Genomic DNA, 14,637 nt, shown 5'->3' with positions numbered 1-14,637 from the left:
AATTTACACTCACCTCCAGGGCATGACAAGGCCGGGAGGCTGGTCTGGACCCTGGTAACCACTCCCCTCTCTTTGATGGACAGGGAGACTGAGGCTAGATGGAGGCACCTAGCAAGCCAAAACAGAAAACCAAAACAGAAACACCTTCCCGTGCAGATATCCAGTGCATCTCCCAACAGCCTGCAAAAGTAGTGCTGCATGCCCTGTGGGGAGAGCCAGCTGGGGCTCAGAAGGGGCAGGCCACAGTCCAAGGTCATGCAGCGAGCTGTGCCCGTCCAAACAGGGCTTCAGGAAAAGTCTGAGGGACACATGGGGGATCCAGAAAAGTCTCGGAGGAGGCTCATTCCAGAACCACTCGTTCTGCTGAGAGCAGAAATCCCGTATCTGCCACCTCAGTTCTGAGCCATCAGTTCCAGGGGGATGCAGGTTCGTGAGCCGGGCAAGGGCCTGGGACTTCCACCTGGCATCTTGACCCAGACTGTCGCTCCAGACATAGAGGGCAGGAACGGATGCCCGCAGGACTTCAGAAATTATAAAGGCTTCTGGTCTCATGATTTCTCCTACTTTTGATTTTTAATGCACCTCCTGATGGCTCTTCCCAAGAGGGCAGACACAGGCAGTGGCCCCTCTCGGTGCCTGATGACCCTCCCAGCTGGAGATGAGGCTCAGAGCAGAGACTCAGAGGCAGGGGATGCATTTCCGGCCCTAGAGGGAGTACACTGGGCAAGCAGTAGACAAGTCGGGGAGGGCGCTGTGGTGGGCAGGCCTGGCGCACCCACGGGGTGTTTGTGTCCACAAGGACTCCTCTGCCTGAGTAATGTGCATGGTGGAGTTGCCAGATCCTGAGGGAAAACGAGGAAGCCCCAAGAACAAAGAAGCAAACAAGGAGGTCTCATTGTCCTTGGCCATCCTTAAAAGTTGACATCCTGCCACTGCTTCCTGCCTGGCTCACTCTCAACGGCCCCTCTGGTGTCAGGAGCCTCCTCTTTACCAGTGACTTCCAAATACCCTGACTTCCAGACCCACATGGCCACAACTGACTGAGTCTTCCTGAAGGTCCCCTGGCCTCTCAAACTTGCCATTTCAGGGCAGCATGGGCTGACCTCTCAAACCTCTCTGTGGCCTCGTGTCTCCGCCATCACAGCAAATGGTCTCCATGTCTCTGACTATGAGTGTGGACCTTGTGCTCCCTGTCCCCCACCCCATGGGACCACCAGAAGTGAGCTCGCTTAGAGTGCAAGGGCCCTGTGAGGTGCATACTCCACAGGAGACCCTCCTGGAAGCCTGGCTGAATAGATGCAGAGACCACACATGGTTGAGGGTTAACCACCCTCAGATCCTCCCAGGCCAGTCAAGACTTCCCAGTGCCAGGAACCTGGGAATACCCAGAGACCAAACTGGAACTGGAGCTTGGCCAGGGCAGCTTCCCTTTTTGAGGTGTACATTTGTGGACTGAGACAGAGGGGATGCAGGTGCAGACAGACTGGGACTGAAACCGCAGAAGCCAGAGATGTTGCTTCATGTGTCTGGTGTGGCCTGGAGTGACAAGGGAAGGGCAAACCACTCACAGTGCCATGCAGTACCAGGATCTCCTGTCGGTGATGCAGGAGCCGGGAGCCCTGACTCGGGTGGAGGCTGGACTCCCTACCTCACCGTGTGTGTCCAGAAAGGTGCCCTCTGGGGCTAGGGCTGGGCAAGGGGCAGCTGTCCCTAGAAACTCCAGCAAGCCTTGCTCCTCTGACCAGTTTGGGCTTCAGAAATCTCTCCTAGCACTGGGGAGAGGAGAAATCGAAGCACTGCCTCTTCCCTGGGAGGATCTCCCACAAAGTTTCCTGGGGCAGGCAACAGTTTCCTCTGTGAGGCAGTGGCCACTAACCCATTGTACAGATGCAGAGGTTGAGGCTCAGGGAGGAGGGACTTTCCTATGCTTCAGGTGTCAGTGGTGGCTAGGTAAGGACAAGAGACCAAGCCTAGGGCATAGAGATGCCTGGATGGCAGGATCTGCTGGGGAAACTCTGCCTTCACCCCAGACTTCCCTGGGACAGTCACAGACCACTCCAGCCTACCTGCCCACACCTGGCAGGCATCTCTCTTTACAGCTGCCTTGAGGGGACAAGCATGCTGGATCCACTCCCTGCTGGTCCAATCAGGTGACCAGCATTTCCCAGCTTCCTGACCCCAAGACAATGGAAAACGTTAGGATAGCAGGAATGGATACGGGTTCAAATTCTGACTCTGTGGTCACTGGTTGTGTGGACTGGGCCGACCACTGGTCTCCCAGATCTCAGGCCCCCAGAGATAACAAGGACCCTCACCAAGGGGTGGACAGGTCTAAGAAGATCAGATCAGCCCTGAAGTCTGTGCAGGGGTGCCATGAGACCGAAGGGACTTTGAGGCCCATTTCCTTCCCCTTGTGATAACGTCTCTCATGATAAGAATCCTGGAGTGACTCAAGCCCCTGTTTCCTACAGAGCCTGTGGGGTGGACACGCATAGGAAACTCCTTCCAGAGGGTTTTCTCCTGTCCCTGTAGGAAGGGGGGCCCCAGAGGGGTCATACCACCCATCGTGGTCCCCGCCTCTGCCCTGCCACAGACCCACTGGAGCCCCTGAGTCAGCATGGCTGGCTGGATGCTATCTATTCACACTGTTTAAAATACGGTGCAATCTAGGAATGCCAGCCTGTGTCACGGCCTCAGCCCTGATGTCATCTTTCCATGAGAAAGATGTGTGGCTGCCCACAAACCTCATCACCAAACCCATGAATTTCTGCCCCGTATGTGCTGACTTGGGCACCTGCAGGCCACCACTGCCGAAATGGATTTCTAATTATGACTCTTGCTTTCCTCCTTTCCTTCCCTCCTAGGCCCTTGGCCACTGGCCTGTTACCTGCCCATCTGTTATGTCCTAGCCCTTAAACACAGCTTTGCTGGCCCTCAGCTCTTCTTCCTGAATAACTTCCGTGGCTTCAGCTACCACACGGACGTGTACCGCTGCCAGATCTGTCTCCTGTACATGCAGCCTCTGAAACTCCAAAACTTCCTGTGGGCCTCGCACTCTGAAGACCTGCTCCTTTGTCCCCTGGGTCCTTATCTTAGCCATGTGGACAGTGATTCTAACTCCTCTTACACACATTCAAAGCACGCTTTGGTGGGGAGGGGGAGAGTAGACTAATCTTGCTCCTCCATGGATGGGGTTAAAAAGTTCTTGGAGGCAGGACCTTGACCGTTTTTGTCATCCTTATATCCCTTTTCCCTGCTGGGAACCTAGTAGGTGCTCAGAAAATAATGAATGACTGAGTGACTTCACTGTAGCACCAAGGCCTTTTGAGATTCTACCTCCTCAATCTCTCTAGAGTCTGCCTCCTGTTCCTTATACCCATTCCTAAAACCCTAGGGCTCCCTGTGCCCAGAACATTCTCCCCTGTCCTCTCCTGCCCATCTCCTTCCAACCTGGGCTTGCAGGCAGGATCTCTGGGGAAGTTCTCTGGTCCCCTTGGATCCCCAAGCTAGAGAAGGTGGCTCTCTGGGATCCCTCAGCTCTGGACTTCCCCCTGCCGAGTCAAGGTCACACCGTGGGAGGGTCCATTGCAGTCTGTTTCCTACCAGACCGAGAGCCTCAAGGGCCAAATGTGAGGGCCAGTGGGAGGGTCCCGTTCACCTTCTCCCCAGAATAGGGCCTGGTGTGGATTGGAAAGACTTGTTGACTGACTGTCTGAGCTATGACAACTCATTTCTAGGAGGAAAGTGACCTTCCCTCCCAGATGGGTCGTACAGGCTCTGTACCTCCCTGGCCATCAGCTGAACCACTGTCTATGGCTCCCTTCCCTGCCCTCCAGCCTCCAGGGTGCTATCCAACACATGTGATATCTACGTGTAGTATCCATGTCCTCATCTCCCTCCCGAGAGCTCCCTGGAAAGAGCTGAGCCAAGGTCTTGCAAAAAAGGTGGAGGAAGGGCCAGGGCCTGGACATTTCATGTTCCCAACCCAGCCTGGCCACCTAGGAGTGTTCCACGCAGGCTCAGATGGATGGACCTGGCCTCACAGTGAGGTGTGGAGGACTAAGGTTTGGCTTCTCTATGCAAGGTCAGAAAAACTCCCACGATACAGGGAAACTTGCCAGGGCTGCAGACTCAGACCACAGTGCTAAAGCCATGAATTCCACCTGCTCTCTGAAGGCTCGCCAACCTGAGTCCAGCAGAATGTTCTCGCTTGTGTCCAACCCCATTGGTTTAGGCTGAATCAGCCTCTAGGGCCCAGAGGCACTGTACCTGGGGTGGGGAGCTTCTCCAGTATCAGGGTCACCTTCAGAGGCCTGGAGCCTTTCATAAAGCAGGTAAGAGGACTCACATAGATGCACTTGCATGGAAAACATCCTCCCCTCCACCATGCACCTATATGTACAGATGCAACCAATCACAGCGGCACACATACACCTAGAAATGGGCACGTGTGGGCCCACACCCCTTTAGCTATGAAACCCAGCCACGGGGCAGCTTGAGCCAGATACCTTGTGCAAACACAAACTCGTGCTGTCTTCTCTGAACTCCATTGTGAAAATCAAACACTTATCAGCCCCTCAAGAGCCTTTAGCTTTCCAGAAGCAGTTCCTACTTCCACAGAAAAGCCTCAGGAGTTGGGGGTACTGGGGCTATGTAGGAAATTAAGCCTGGAGGGCCTTGCTGGGGAAGCCATTGTCCCTGTACCTGAGATGGGTGCAGCCACAGCCCTGAAGCCAGCCTGAAGCTCCTGGTGCCTCCTGGGGGCTACATGTAGGAGTGTAGCATCCACCTCAGAGGGGCAAACCTGCTCTGCAGAGGGAGTCAAGGTTCATACAACCAGAGAGAGGAGTCACTCAGCAAGGTGGCTCCAGAGCCAAGGGTCAGACTCTGGGTCCTGACTTGGCCCAGCCCCACCCTCTCTGAAGCTTGCTGAGAGCGGCTGCAGTCTTGCTGCTGGATGTGCACATGGTGGTCATTCCATCTGCTCACAGGGGCAGGGGTCCCCCCTTACTGGACTGAGGTTGCCGGCTGCTCCAGGTCCTGGGTGGGAGCCCAGGTGAACCGTCAGTGGGGCAGGTCTGTGAGAGCTCCCCTCACACTCAAGTCTCTCACAGTGGCCAGAGAAGAGGAAGGCTGGAGTCAGAATGAGGCACCAGGGCAGGCATGGCCTGCCCAAAGGCCCCTGGGATTACAGACAGGATGGGGAGCCCTATCTAAGTGTCTCCCACGCCCCACCCCAGCCATTCCAGGCCAGGAAGTCCAAACTGTGCCCCTCAGAGGGAGGGGGCAGCCTCAGGCCCATTCAGACTGCTGGAGAGGGAGGGCTGGAGAGCCCTCAGGGAGGCGGGCGGATGGGCTGTCGTTCTTGGAAAGGTTCATTAATGAAAACCCCCGAGCCTGACCACCTAGGGAAAAGGCTCACCGTTCCCATGTGTGGCTGATAAGGGCCAGGAGATTCCACAGTTCAGGTAGTTCCCCCGCCTCCCTGGCGTTTTGTGGTCACCATTAATCATTTCCTCTGTGTATTTAAGAGCTCTTTTGCCAGTGAGCCCAGTACACAGAGAGAAAGGCTAAAGTTCTCTGGAGGATGTGGCTGCAGGGCCTGCTGCTCTTGGGCACTGTGGCCTGCAGCATCTCTGCACCCGCCCGCTCGCCCAGCCCCGGCACGCAGCCCTGGGAGCATGTGAATGCCATCCAGGAGGCCCGGCGTCTCCTGAACCTGAGTAGAGACACTACTGCTGAGATGGTAAGTGAGAGAGAGAGTGTGGGCCCGTGCCTAGGCCACCCCGCTGGCCCCGGACTGGCTATGCCTGTCAGCTTGATAACATGACATTTTCCTTTTCTACAGAATAAAACCGTAGAAGTCGTCTCAGAAATGTTTGACCTCCAGGTAAGACGCTTCTCTCTGACGTAGCTTTCCTGGAGCCCCTGCGCTGGGGTGGAGGTGGGGGCTCCATTTTAGATGGCACCTCACAGGGCTGTCCACTTTCTCTCTCATCAGCTGGCTGCAGGGGGAGGGGGCAGCAACTGGGTGCTCAAGAGGCTGCTGGCCGTGCCCCTGTGGCAGTCACATGAGCTCCTTTATCAGCTGAGTGGCCATGGGCAGACCTAGCATTCAAGGGCCAGGAGTCACCAGGGGACAGGTGGTAAAGTGGGGGTCACTTCATGAGACAGGAGCTGCAGGTTTGGGGTGCTCACTGTGCCCTGAGACCAAGTCCTGTTGAGACAGTGCTGACTACAGAGGGACACAGAGGGGTCCAGCAGGTCCAGGTGAGGCCCCGCCCCCCTCTCCCTGAATGATGGGGTGAGAATCACCTCCTTCCCTAAGGCTGGGATCCTCTCCAGGTACCGCTGAGGGTGGTCTGGGCTCGGCAGTGAGAAGGGCTGGCTCATGCCTGCCATGGATAGAGCAGGGTGTATGACTGGACCCAGCCTGTGCCCCTCCCATGCCCTACTCCTGGGGGCTGGGGACAGCAGCAGAAAGGAGTGGTGGAGAGTTCCCGTGCCACTGCAGGCACTTGGCCGCTGCTCACCGAGGAACAACGTTTTCTACAGGAGCCGAGCTGCCTACAGACCCGCCTGGAGCTGTACAAGCAGGGCCTGCAGGGCAGCCTCACCAAGCTCAAGGGCCCCTTGACCATGATGGCCAGCCACTACAAGCAGCACTGCCCTCCAACCCCGGTGAGTGCCTACGGCAGGGCCTCCAGCAGGAATGTCTTAATCTAGGGGGTGGGGTCGACATGGGGGGAGATCTGTGGCTGTGGCTGTTCAGGATCCCAGGGGGTTTCTGTGCCAACAGTTATGTAATGATTAGCCCTCCAGAGAGGAGGCAGATAGCCCATTTCATCCCAAGGAGTCAGAGCCACAGAGCACTGAAGCCCACAGTGCTCCCAGCAGAAGCTGCTCCTATCCTGGTCATTATTGTCATTATGGTTAATGAGGTCAGAGGTGAGGCAAACCCAAGGAAACTTGGGGCCTGCCCAAGGGCCAGAGGAAGTGCCCAGGCCCAAGTGCCACCTCCTGGCAGGACTTTCCTCTGGCCCCAGATGGGGTGCCTGAATTGCAGAGGATCAAGGAAGGGAGGCTACTTGGAATGGACAAGGACCTCAGGCACTCCTTCCTGCAGGAAGGGAGCAAAGTCTGTGGCCTTGACTCCACTCCTTCTGGGTGCCCAGAGACGACCTCAGCCCAGCCGCCCTGCTCTGCCCTGGTCTGGGACCAAAAGAGGCAGGCATCTGACTGCCCAGAAGGCCAACCTCAGGCTGGCACTTAAGTCAGACCCTTGGCTCTGGCTGTCACCGGCAGAGCTATGCACTCCTTGGGGAACACGTGGGTGGCAGCAGTGTCACCTGACCCAGGTCATTGTGTGGGTCCTGGAGTGGGCCTCCTGGTCTCTGAGTTCTAAGAGGCAGTACAGAAACACACTGGTGCTTCCCCCACATTACCCACTTGCCTGGACTCAAGTGTTTTTTATTTTTCTTTTTTTAAAGGAAACTTCCTGTGCAACCCAGATTATCACCTTCCAAAGTTTCAAAGAAAACCTGAAGGACTTTCTGCTTGTCATCCCCTTTGACTGCTGGGAGCCAGTCCAGGAGTAAGGCCGGCTGGATGAGGCTGGCCAAGCCGGGGAGCTGCTCTCTCATGAAACAAGAGCTAGAAACTCAGGATGGTCATCTTGGAGGGACCAAGGGATGGGCACAGCCATGGTGGGAGTGGCCCAGACCTGCCCTGGGCCACACTGACCCTGATACAGGCATGGCAGAAGAATGGGAATATTTTATACTGACAGAAATCAGTAATATTTATATATTTATATTTTTTAAATATTTATTTATTTATTTATTTAAGTTCATACTCCATATTTATTCAAAATGTTTTACCATAATAATTATTATTAAAAATCTGCTTCTATGTGTCCAGTGTTCTAGTTTGTTTTCAACCATGAGCAGATGCTGGTGGTGCCTGCCTTCCCATGAGGCAGGGAAGGGAGGAAACAGCGGGGTGGGGAGGGGGTGGGGGCCTGCCAGGGGTTTGGCACTATCCAAGGGCCAACACTGTCAGAGCAGAGGGGAGGTGAGAGCCGGGCATAGGTGCGGAATTCTGCGCACCTGGACGGGCTTCCCTGGATGCTTCAGGGCTCCCACCCCAGAGAATGGCTCTCAAGTTCACCTAGAAGTCCCAGTCCAGGGAAATCTTGTCCCAGAGAAGGGCATCACCCTTCCTGAGGAGGCCTGGGGGTTGGCTGGTCACTGGCTGAACAGGCCCACCCTGGGATCAGGTAAAATACCCGCCCTGTAGAGGCCTTGGCCCCTGTGCCCCACGTGCTGCCCCTCATACTCTGAGATTCAACCACTCCGAAAGTAAATAACAAATAGACTAACTGTTCAGGGGAAAGAAACCAAACCACAGGTGTCAGAATGCAACATATTTACCAAACTTGCCCCCAAATGGGTGATCTTAATCTCTGAGTCAGAATGTAAGGTCATAATTTGTTGGTACATGGCTGTAGTGCAGGATTTTTCTGAATTGGTTTTTATTTTTACATGAAATTTTGAATCTAATTAGGCACTTTTCCCTAAAACTCGTGGCCTGCAGGCTAAAAACAAAGCAGGCCTCCTCCTCCTTGCTTTGATAGCTGGGCTGAAGGCCTTGTACCTGAACCTGTTCTCTCATCTCCCTCCGGGACTATGAGGAAGAGGATGTGCCCCGAGGATCAGGTGGGCAGCAGGGCCAGCTTCTCCTTGACAGGTGGGCCTGGGGAAGCTGGCCTGTGGCAGATTTAGCCTCTGCCTGGCACTGTCCTCAGTCATGTGCCCACCACCCCACTTGCTCTCTCTGCTTCAGTCAGCACCTGCAGACGGCGCCAGGCCTGGCCAGAGACCCACTCCATGCTCATGCAGAAAGACTGTGACTTCAGGTGTGATTACAAATAAGAAGTCAGGGTGAACACTCAGGACGAAGCCTGAATATCAGCACAGGGAAGAATGCATGAAGTGTGCTGTGGTTGTTGAAAATGCATGAAAATTACATCTTGCCCAGCGATAAGGTCCTCTCTGTTTTCCGCGTAAGCCAGTGATGACTGATAAGAGGTTTCAAATTTCCTTAGACTCACATATATAGGTACCTCTCTCCACAGAAATGCTGCCAAGCTCAGGGCTCAGACCAGCTTGGAGTCACCTTCAAGTAATACCATGTACCTGTACGTGCTCCTGGCTCATGTGCTCCGGGAATCAGAAAGCCATTCTTCCCCAGTGAAAGTAGCCACGTCTCCCCACAAAAATCACACAGTAATCTGTGCTGAGATTCAGAAAGAACTCTTGGCTGACAATAACACATACAAGGTAAGTCTGGGTCTCCATCCAATGTTATATTGCTCTTAGTGGCCCTTTGTGCTCCTGACCAATTTATCTGGCTTCCAGGGTTCCTTCAATAGGCCCCAGAAAGCCAGTGAGGTAAGAAACAGCTACCCCGCGACCTTTCACACCACATTTGAACAAGGAGAGAGAGATCCCAGCAGTCAGTGCCCAGGGAAGAGATAACAATGGTGGAGTGAGAAAGTTCAGAGTGTGGGGAGGGAACCTCCAGCTTAGCCAGCAGGCGAGCCTCCCAACCAAGTGCAGCCCTGAGCCCAGGGAGAGAGCAGATGCCCACTGTCTCCACTACTCGGCCTGCAAGGCCACAGGTCTCCTTGTGGGAGAATCAGGGTAGGGCCTGAGCTTGGGTCCAGGGCTCCTTCCGGCCAGGTTACCCAGGGATGGATAAGGATGGGTCAGCTGGTGCCCTGCTGTGCACCACCACCATCCCAGAGCCCCAACCCTGTTTCAGGAGCTCTGCTATGGGGAGTTTACAAAGAACTTTACCTTCACCCTGAAGGATCTCATTAACAAATATGACAAACAGGACCACCACATAATGAAGGTTTATATGGACACGGAAGAACTCACCAAAATCTGCCCAAACCTGAAAGTAGTTGCTGTTTGCTCTTAGGGGAACCTGACACATCATTTCCCTGCACCAGGGGCCCCGTGAGGCGAAGGGTTTTTATACACCCAGCATGCACACGCAAGGTCTCTGGGGCTACTCTTAGGCCACAGGTGGCTGTTCTCTGGCATTGTCTCCAATCTAAAAGAAGTCCACTCACTGACACAGAGTGGAGGGTGGGGAGTGGAGGGCTGGGTGTGAGGAAGTGGCGATTCAGATTCTCAGGGTTTCTGTCTGTGCTGTCTGCCAAGCCCCCATGCACAGGGATCAGCGTGGGACAGGTCTGAGACAGGTCAGAGCAGGGCCGGTCATGGACTCAGGATGAGGTCATGGACTTGAACTGAGAGCCAGCGCAAGCTTGCTCCAGTTTGCCCTGTCCCTAGGGCCTCTTTTGGATCATGAGCCCCACTGAGAACCCATGATAGGGGGATGAGCAGCAGTTTGCGGGGGCATGCCTGGAGAAGTGACTGAGCTGCCCCTCCCTCCTTTCCCACTGCTCGGACAGTCCCGGGTACTCCTCCCAGCCTGCTTGTCCTTATGTCCCTGTTCGGATAGCCATGGGACCTGCCTATCCTGCGGGCTCCCTCTCCAACGCTATGGATAGTCCTCAGACTGTGGGCCCTTCTATCACCACACAGCCCCTGTGCCCTCCCTCAAACAGTTGGGGAGGGCCTGCCAGAGTTACCTCCTAGAGGATGGCTGGAAGGACAAGAGTTTGCTTTCATTTATTCATTGTTTTTCCTACTAAGAAGATTACTTAAATGTGTATTTCTCATTTAGCCAAGAGACTCACCCAAGAACGGTACTATTGAGTAAAGTCATTTCTCCAAGTTTAAGGAAGCCTTATAGAGTGTTATCATATCCATAGAAGGATGGAAATCATGTAAGAGGATCAAAGGCAGCCTCTGGGCTCCTGCCATCTCCCGGGGTTAGCCCTGCAGGAAATTGATTGGAAAAGCATTAGGAACAACTTACTGCTGGGTTGGGGTGTGAGTTTGCTGGCCCTGGGCTGGCAGACAAGGATGTGGGTGGGTATTGGGGGTGGTGGTGCCTGGGGACACATTTCTGTAACTGACACCTGCTGCTTCATTAAAGCCCAGGGTGTGGAAATGCTGGTGAGTGAGAGTCATGACGGAGTCCAGCCTCGCAGGGACAGAGTCCTGGCAGACTGCAAAGGGTGGGGGCGATGGCTCCATTTCTGGGCTCCGTACCTGGAGTTCCACGGGTCTCTCAGGAGAAGCATCTGGCCGTGGATGGGGCAAATGGGACCCCACCTCATCTGAACCCCCACTGCAACTCCAGTGCCAGTGGGCACACAGTGGGGGCTCTATCAGCTTGTTATGCCCCCTTTCTCCTTGTGTCCATCAGAACTCAAGATTTCAGGTCCTTTCCCAGGCCCGCCTCCCCAGCCTCAGTCAGCACATGCCCACTCGAGATCCAAGTGCCAGGACTTGAAGATGAAAGCCCTCCCTCCTCTGTTCTGTATCATAGCTCCTGGGGAGCTCGAAATCTAATCCAGCCCTGCCACCCCCTCAAGGCCCAGTGCGGTGCCACAGAAATGTCAGCCCTGATAAATGGCTCAGGGGAACAGGGCCTTTCAGGTGACTCACAGAGCACTGGGCACAGTGTGGGACCTGCGGAGGAGGGGGCCCACACAGGCCAGGGACATCTCCAAATCCCTGGCTTCCTCTGGACCAACAGAGTCATCTGACCTCAAAGTAAAACCTCTTTCTTAGCCTGCAAAGCCCTGGCCAGCACTCTCCTGTGTCTCCATGGCATGACGGCCCCTCTCTGACTAGTACCCCTCACATCCGCAAAGCACTGGGCCCTGCCTGGGGCGAAATGCCAGTTGCTTGAGTCCTAAAGTGCTGCCAGACTGGGTTACAAAGCTCTGACCCCCTACCCTTAGCTCTAACTTGAATTCTAATCATTTGAGGAGTTTATTGGAGGCACCTGGGATTACTCCACAGTCCACATAGCTTCCTACGATCCAAACCTCTCCAACCGTGAGCTTCTCCACCCGACCAGGACCGATAAAGACCCATTTGTTCTGGAACAGAATTGTTAAGTTGCAACCACAACTTAGCCCAGGCCAGACCTGCAGGGAGTCTGCCACATCTGCCCAGTGACAGACCTGCCCAGCTGTAAAGCTTCAGACAGCGCTTGCAGCCACGCAGGCCAACCACACACCTGCTGACCCATCCCTTGTCCTAGGATCCCGAGATCCCCACTGCTCATCTCCACCTTGAGGGAACACATCAGTCTGGAGGTCAGCAACTATGCCTGAGCAAAGGTGCCAAATCGTCTAGAATATGGAGGGTAGCCCTGTGACTCAGGATCAGGTGTCAGGGGCTAGTGCAGGGCCAGGGGCCAAGGGTGGTTTCAGTCCAGAGAAAACCCATGATCCAGTCACCAGAGACTGTGAACTCTTGTCCCTTGGGTGCACCACCTGGGTACTCAGAGGTCCCAAGGCTCTGGAGTGTGTGAGGTGCATAGCTGGATGGCGCTGCTGGGACACACTGGCGGGAGACCCCCCACTTCCCTGTCACAGACGTCTCTCAGACGGCATGAAGTCTCCTGACCTTGAGCTCCTGACAAAGCCTGAGGTACCTGACAGTGGGGGTGGGCAGTGTGGATGTACGTCCTCGTCACCTCAGTGCCATGTTCAGTACAGCACGTTACATGTGACACTAGCCTGCCGCTAGCTTCTTGTGTGACCTGGGACAGGTACTTCAGTCTCTCAGCCACAGAGTCCGCAAAGGTGGGGTGAACTCCAGCCCCAGAGGCCAGATCAGAACTCAGGTCCACGGTTTTTAACCAGCGAAGGGACCTCAGGGCATCTGGCTCAACTCTGGGGAAACTGAGGTCAGAAGGATTGACAGGGAGCTTCTGGTACCTTTTCTGGTAAACAAGGAAGTTGGAAGGGGCACCGGTGGGAAGGTGGCTGTACTAAACCAAGTGACTGTCCTCATCCCCCTGACAGCCTTAACTCTTGATCAAAGTCACCAAAGAGCTACCCGTGAAGAGACTCTGTAGTGACGGCCACCTGGGTTTTCCATGTGCCCTTGTTCTACCGTCAGGTAGACTCATATCTGGACAGTGGGGCTGGGGAGGCTGCTGGGGGCTGGAACCAGGTGGGAGGGCCATGTGGGTACTACACCTGAGACGCAGGCAGGCCTGAACCCATGGCTCCCCAGAAGCCTGCTGGCATTGCTGCTTCAGGATCTCAAGATGCTGGCCCGCTGAATCCCTGGAGCCCTGGGCTAGATACTCGGGCCCAAGAAGCATGGTCTTGACTCCATTGGCTGGGACTGGCCCTGGGTACCTCCTTTCCCAAGGAGGCCAACAAATAGGTCCAAACGATATTCTTCCATAGGAGACAACTATAGCAGGCCGGGCCCTGAGGAAATGCTCTAGACTGGGAGGAAGAGCAGGGCTTGGTGGCCTGAGAAGATTCATTCACACATCAAGATCTCTCAAGACAATGGGATAGCCCCTCCTTTCACAGGGGCCTCCCAAGAGACCACCTCCACTGTCTACCGCCTTCCGTGTCCTGTGTACTCTCTCCCACTGCAGAAACCAGTAGTATTGAGGTTGGAACCAGAAATCTAAGAAATACACTAAGGCAGCAGGACGGCCCTCTCTATATGCTGGGCCTTGAGAACTGGCAGCCCCACAGCAGTCTCTGTCACAGTCATAGTATGGCCATACCCTTTGACTTGACATTCACACCCAGAGAGACCACACATAAGGAGGGAAGCTTCATCCATGGAAATGGCCAATCCGTCAGTTTGTGAGACGAACTGATGGGCATGAAACTAACAGGGCAATGTGAAAAGGCATCCCTGAGAGGTCCAGTATGGCGCAGCTGCCAGGATAACCCCATGTGGGCTAAGGATTGGAAGGGAATTGGGATTATGACTTGGGAGATGGGATGGCAGATGAGATTTTCCTCATGGCTTGATCTGAAGAGAAGGGCTCAGTGCCCAGGTCAGTGGCCATCACGTGGTCCCCGTGCTTATAGAAAATGTCCATCCTCAGTGTCCCTGGCTAAATGAGATTCTCTGTGGTGTCCTGCATTGCGTCAACTGATTCCACAAGTTGGTTGTTCAGCCAAGATGCTGACCATCTTGATTAGCTTACAATGAGGCAGGTTTCCTCAAAGGCCCAGAACATTCCTGCCTGGGCAAGAGTCAAGGTGCCTCTTTCAGCACGGACAGCAGAAGAGGCCTGTCTGCTCCTCCCGGCCAGGCAGAACAGCTCACAGCATGGCCTGAGAGGGTGCAAGTGCTGTCCAGACATCCTCAGTTAACCTCACATGTTAATGCCCTGTGCATGGAGTCCCATACAGGGGGCTATTTGGCCTGCACCACGTCAGCCCCAAATGGACAGGACTGGCCCTGGTAATCAGATGCGCTATGTTCTGGAGCCTTTACTCCTGGTACCTGGCTGCCTGCATACCTATGTGTTTGGTAAGCCGGGTCTGCATGACTGAAGTGGAGGGCAGGGGCTGCAGGCACCACACTGTGCTGTCCCAGGCTTCTTAGCCAGCTGCTGGTTTGTGCTGAAGGTGCATGGCTGGTGTCCCTGGACCCAGCGGCTCCTGCTGTGGATTCTGCCACTTTGTTACATGGGCTTCACAAGAAATGTGGTGCG

At 54.8% G+C, this 14,637-nt stretch overlaps 1 protein-coding gene across 1 annotated transcript; it reads left to right on the top strand.

The window, feature by feature from the left end:
* Positions 1 to 5,552: 5,552 nt before the first annotated feature.
* LOC105467187 (colony stimulating factor 2) lies at positions 5,553 to 7,911 on the top strand. The gene is made up of 4 exons (XM_011716663.3): positions 5,553 to 5,746; positions 5,849 to 5,890; positions 6,556 to 6,681; positions 7,491 to 7,911. The coding sequence occupies exons 1-4, from the start codon at positions 5,588 to 5,590 to the stop codon at positions 7,596 to 7,598; spliced, it is 435 nt and encodes a 144-aa protein (XP_011714965.1). The 5' UTR covers positions 5,553 to 5,587; the 3' UTR covers positions 7,599 to 7,911.
* Positions 7,912 to 14,637: the final 6,726 nt, after the last annotated feature.

The sequence above is a fragment of the Macaca nemestrina genome, chromosome 6 (genome assembly GCF_043159975.1).
Source record: "Macaca nemestrina isolate mMacNem1 chromosome 6, mMacNem.hap1, whole genome shotgun sequence".
Classification (NCBI taxonomy): Eukaryota; Metazoa; Chordata; class Mammalia; order Primates; family Cercopithecidae; genus Macaca; species Macaca nemestrina.
Note: the sequence above shows the minus strand (reverse complement) of the source record. Positions and strands in the feature narration are given on the sequence as shown.